General features: G+C 29.2%; 1 protein-coding gene across 1 annotated transcript in view; it reads right to left on the bottom strand.

The window, feature by feature from the left end:
- LOC107605303 (protein ECERIFERUM 1) overlaps positions 1722 to 3128 on the bottom strand; it is a 10207-nt gene continuing 8800 nt past the window's right edge. The window contains exons 9-10 of the mRNA XM_016307142.2: positions 2551 to 2724; positions 1722 to 2098 (exon numbers count right to left, since the gene is read on the bottom strand). Coding sequence (XP_016162628.1) covers positions 1928 to 2098; positions 2551 to 2724 — 345 coding nt within the window. The 3' untranslated portion in view covers positions 1722 to 1927. The remainder of the gene's footprint in view (positions 2099 to 2550; positions 2725 to 3128) is intronic.

Raw genomic sequence — 3128 nt, 5'->3', positions numbered from 1 at the left:
AGAATGTAAATGAAACTTCGGCAGAGAAAACAGCTGCAAGCATATACTAGAACAAATACGCATTTAATAAAATATCAAATCTTAGTCATTCTAGTGTGGAACCCCTTATAACTCCATAATTTTTCAGCCAACAAGGATTTCGAGAAGGAATCACTACACAACCTTTTCCCACTTCGATCCTAAAACTCTATTATAGAAAAAATAAGTCTAGCATAAAACTTCAACAATTCAATAAATTTAGAGATAGAAAACTAACTTGGAATACGACTGCACAGACTAATAAAAAAGTAAACTCCAATTGATCTCAGGTAAAATAGCACCATCCTAATAATAAAAAGAACAACTTATTAGGTTTACAAAGTAAAGACTACATCAAAAACTATTTTGCAATTAATTAAAACATAATTTTAATTTCACCAAGTTAATAACACGCATAACAAAAAAGATATAAATTGAATGTAATTGGAAAAAATTCATTCACTAAGCTCAAATAATAAAATCTTCGATTAGCTCAAGCACTGTTAATACTCAAATAAAATCTTTCAACAGATCAAGAACTCTTAATTTTACCGTACCACAACCTACATTAACATTATATAATTTATAACCACACTAAATTAACATAACAAATCATAATCACATGCTTCATTAAATAAAATTAATCAATAATTCAATAAAATACCTAACAAAACCCTAAACTTACAAATAAAAAATATGAAAACATAAAAACAATTATAAAAAAATTACTTCAGATGGTGGTGGCAAGATCGTAGAAATGTAGTGATGACAGGAGGTGGCAGTGACGGTGACATGGTGAGAACCTTCGACGGAAAGGGACACCAACAGCGACGGCAGCAGCGACAACTTCAGCAGCAATGACAACAACATCCAGTGGTGGCAACAGCGGCAACTCTAGGTGGTGGCGGTGGCAACAGCTTCAATGGAGCAGCGGATAGAAGAGAGAGAAAAAGAAGAGAGAGAGAGAGAGAGAGAGAGAGAGAGAGAGATTTCGTAGAAGTGATGGGAAAAGGTTTTACGTTTGAATTTTATCCAAATTTTACCGTTAGATTTATCAATGACATTCGTCGTTATTTAAACAACGCATTTCACTAAAACCTGTTATCATCGAAAAATTTTGTCGAAAAATCCCACGGTAAAATTGGTACAAATAAAATAAAATTTCATGTCACACCTTACAGTAGGATTTAGGGAGGAAATTTATAATCCGATGGTAATATTTTTGAAAGACGAATTTCTCATTCGAAACCGTCGATAAAACCGACGCTAAATCTGTTGATAAAGTCCAATATTAAGTTCAACGGTATTCAACGTCTTTCTTGTTTTCTAATTATGTATAAATTTATTAATCATCGAAATTTAATATAAAATAATGTTAAGTTAACATTTAGTATGTTATAATTCGAAAATGTTTAATAACAAAAAAAATAATAAAAAATAGTCAAAATTTATTTTATTTAATATTTATCATTAATTATTATAATAATTAATAAATATTAAATAAAATAAATTATGAGGCATTACCGATTATAATTTATGTCTCAATCACGTGATAGTTAAAAATTTCAAACTCTTCTTATTAGATTGTTTTTAGAAAATATATCTTACACAAATTACTTTCCATCTTGAACTAATCTTAAATTTCTCTTTTTCCACCCTTTTTTGTTTTTATTTAATGCTGCAAATCAAAGACAACATATTAGATTACCTAGCATTACCTTATTTAATTACAACGCAACAAACCATACATATATGTATGTAAACAACTAATAATATTCTTGCTTATTCCAATAATACATGATGAAATCCAGAAACATCTCAATTCTCCTCCCTTGATCTCCTTGCAATTCTCTGAATTTCTCAGGTTTTCGATGAATTATTCAAGCCGTAATAAACTTAGTAGTGTTGATCATGGTGAGTGGGGAATCTTGAGAGGTTGAAAACCATGGAATAAACTTGCTTGCCACACTTTCTTAATACCAAGTATGGTGTATCCACATTCGTCAACATCCCATCCTTCTAAGGCATGAACTATTCCACCTATACGCCAAGCACTTAGTACTCTTCTTGGAAGCCAATTCTGCAACGTAACACATTAATCTATTTTTAGAATATATTAATGTGACTTAAAACATTAATAATTAATTTGTTCATCAAATAAAGAAAATTTTATATGTAGTCTAACTAATTGCTTTTCTCCAAAATTGTTAAAATTGTGCATAAATATGGGAAAAAATAAAATAAGTCAATAAATATAACTTTTGAATTTATCTATGGAAAAATGACAGATTTATTAAAATTTGGCCCGCACTTAGCCAACAAAAGGAAAATGAGTGATTCTCCACCATTAGATAAAATCTCACACCATTAAATATACTATTGATAACTAATTGATGGCTACAACTCCCAAAATCTACTGGCCCCTAACACTCCTCTTTATCTATTATACACGCACAAAATAATGATCTAATTAACTATTTTATACACACGCACGCCAAAAAAATGTGAATAATGGAGTATTATTGTACCAACCTCGCAAGAGTGCAAATTCATGAATTTAGGAGGAACAGTCATTGCTGGTGTAAAATGGAAGTAGCAATCTTTTCGGAATTTCTTTGGAGGGAAATGAGAAAAAGGAATGAATAATGATCCTTTTGATGCACTCATTTGCTCATCTTCATCCCATCCATCTCCAACGATCCATATCTACACAATAATGAAATTTCATCATCATATCACTTCATTCAAATTAATTATTTAATGGGATATATTATTATTATATTCTTTCTTTCCTATATATGAAGTAAGTTATTTTTTCAGTCTACAATTTTAATTTGTCCAAAATATAAGTCGCTTGTTTGGTTCAAAATATTATTTTAATATTATTCATTCATAACGTTATTATTAGTTATAGTATATCTAATATATGAGAACTAACCATTTATTTTAAGGTGAAAATATACGAATTTGACTTGTTCTAAAAATATTGTTGAAAGTAATTATTAAAAATTTGTGTGTGAAAAATACACAAAGCATGTAAAGATTAAAAATTTCAACTAAAATTTTTTATAACTATTGTAACCATTTTTATTAAGGTTATTTACTTGTCC

Source organism: Arachis ipaensis, chromosome B06 (assembly GCF_000816755.2).
Source record: "Arachis ipaensis cultivar K30076 chromosome B06, Araip1.1, whole genome shotgun sequence".
NCBI lineage: Eukaryota > Viridiplantae > Streptophyta > Magnoliopsida > Fabales > Fabaceae > Arachis > Arachis ipaensis.
The sequence above is the reverse complement of the archived record's forward strand: the minus strand, read 5'-3'. Positions and strand labels throughout refer to the sequence as shown.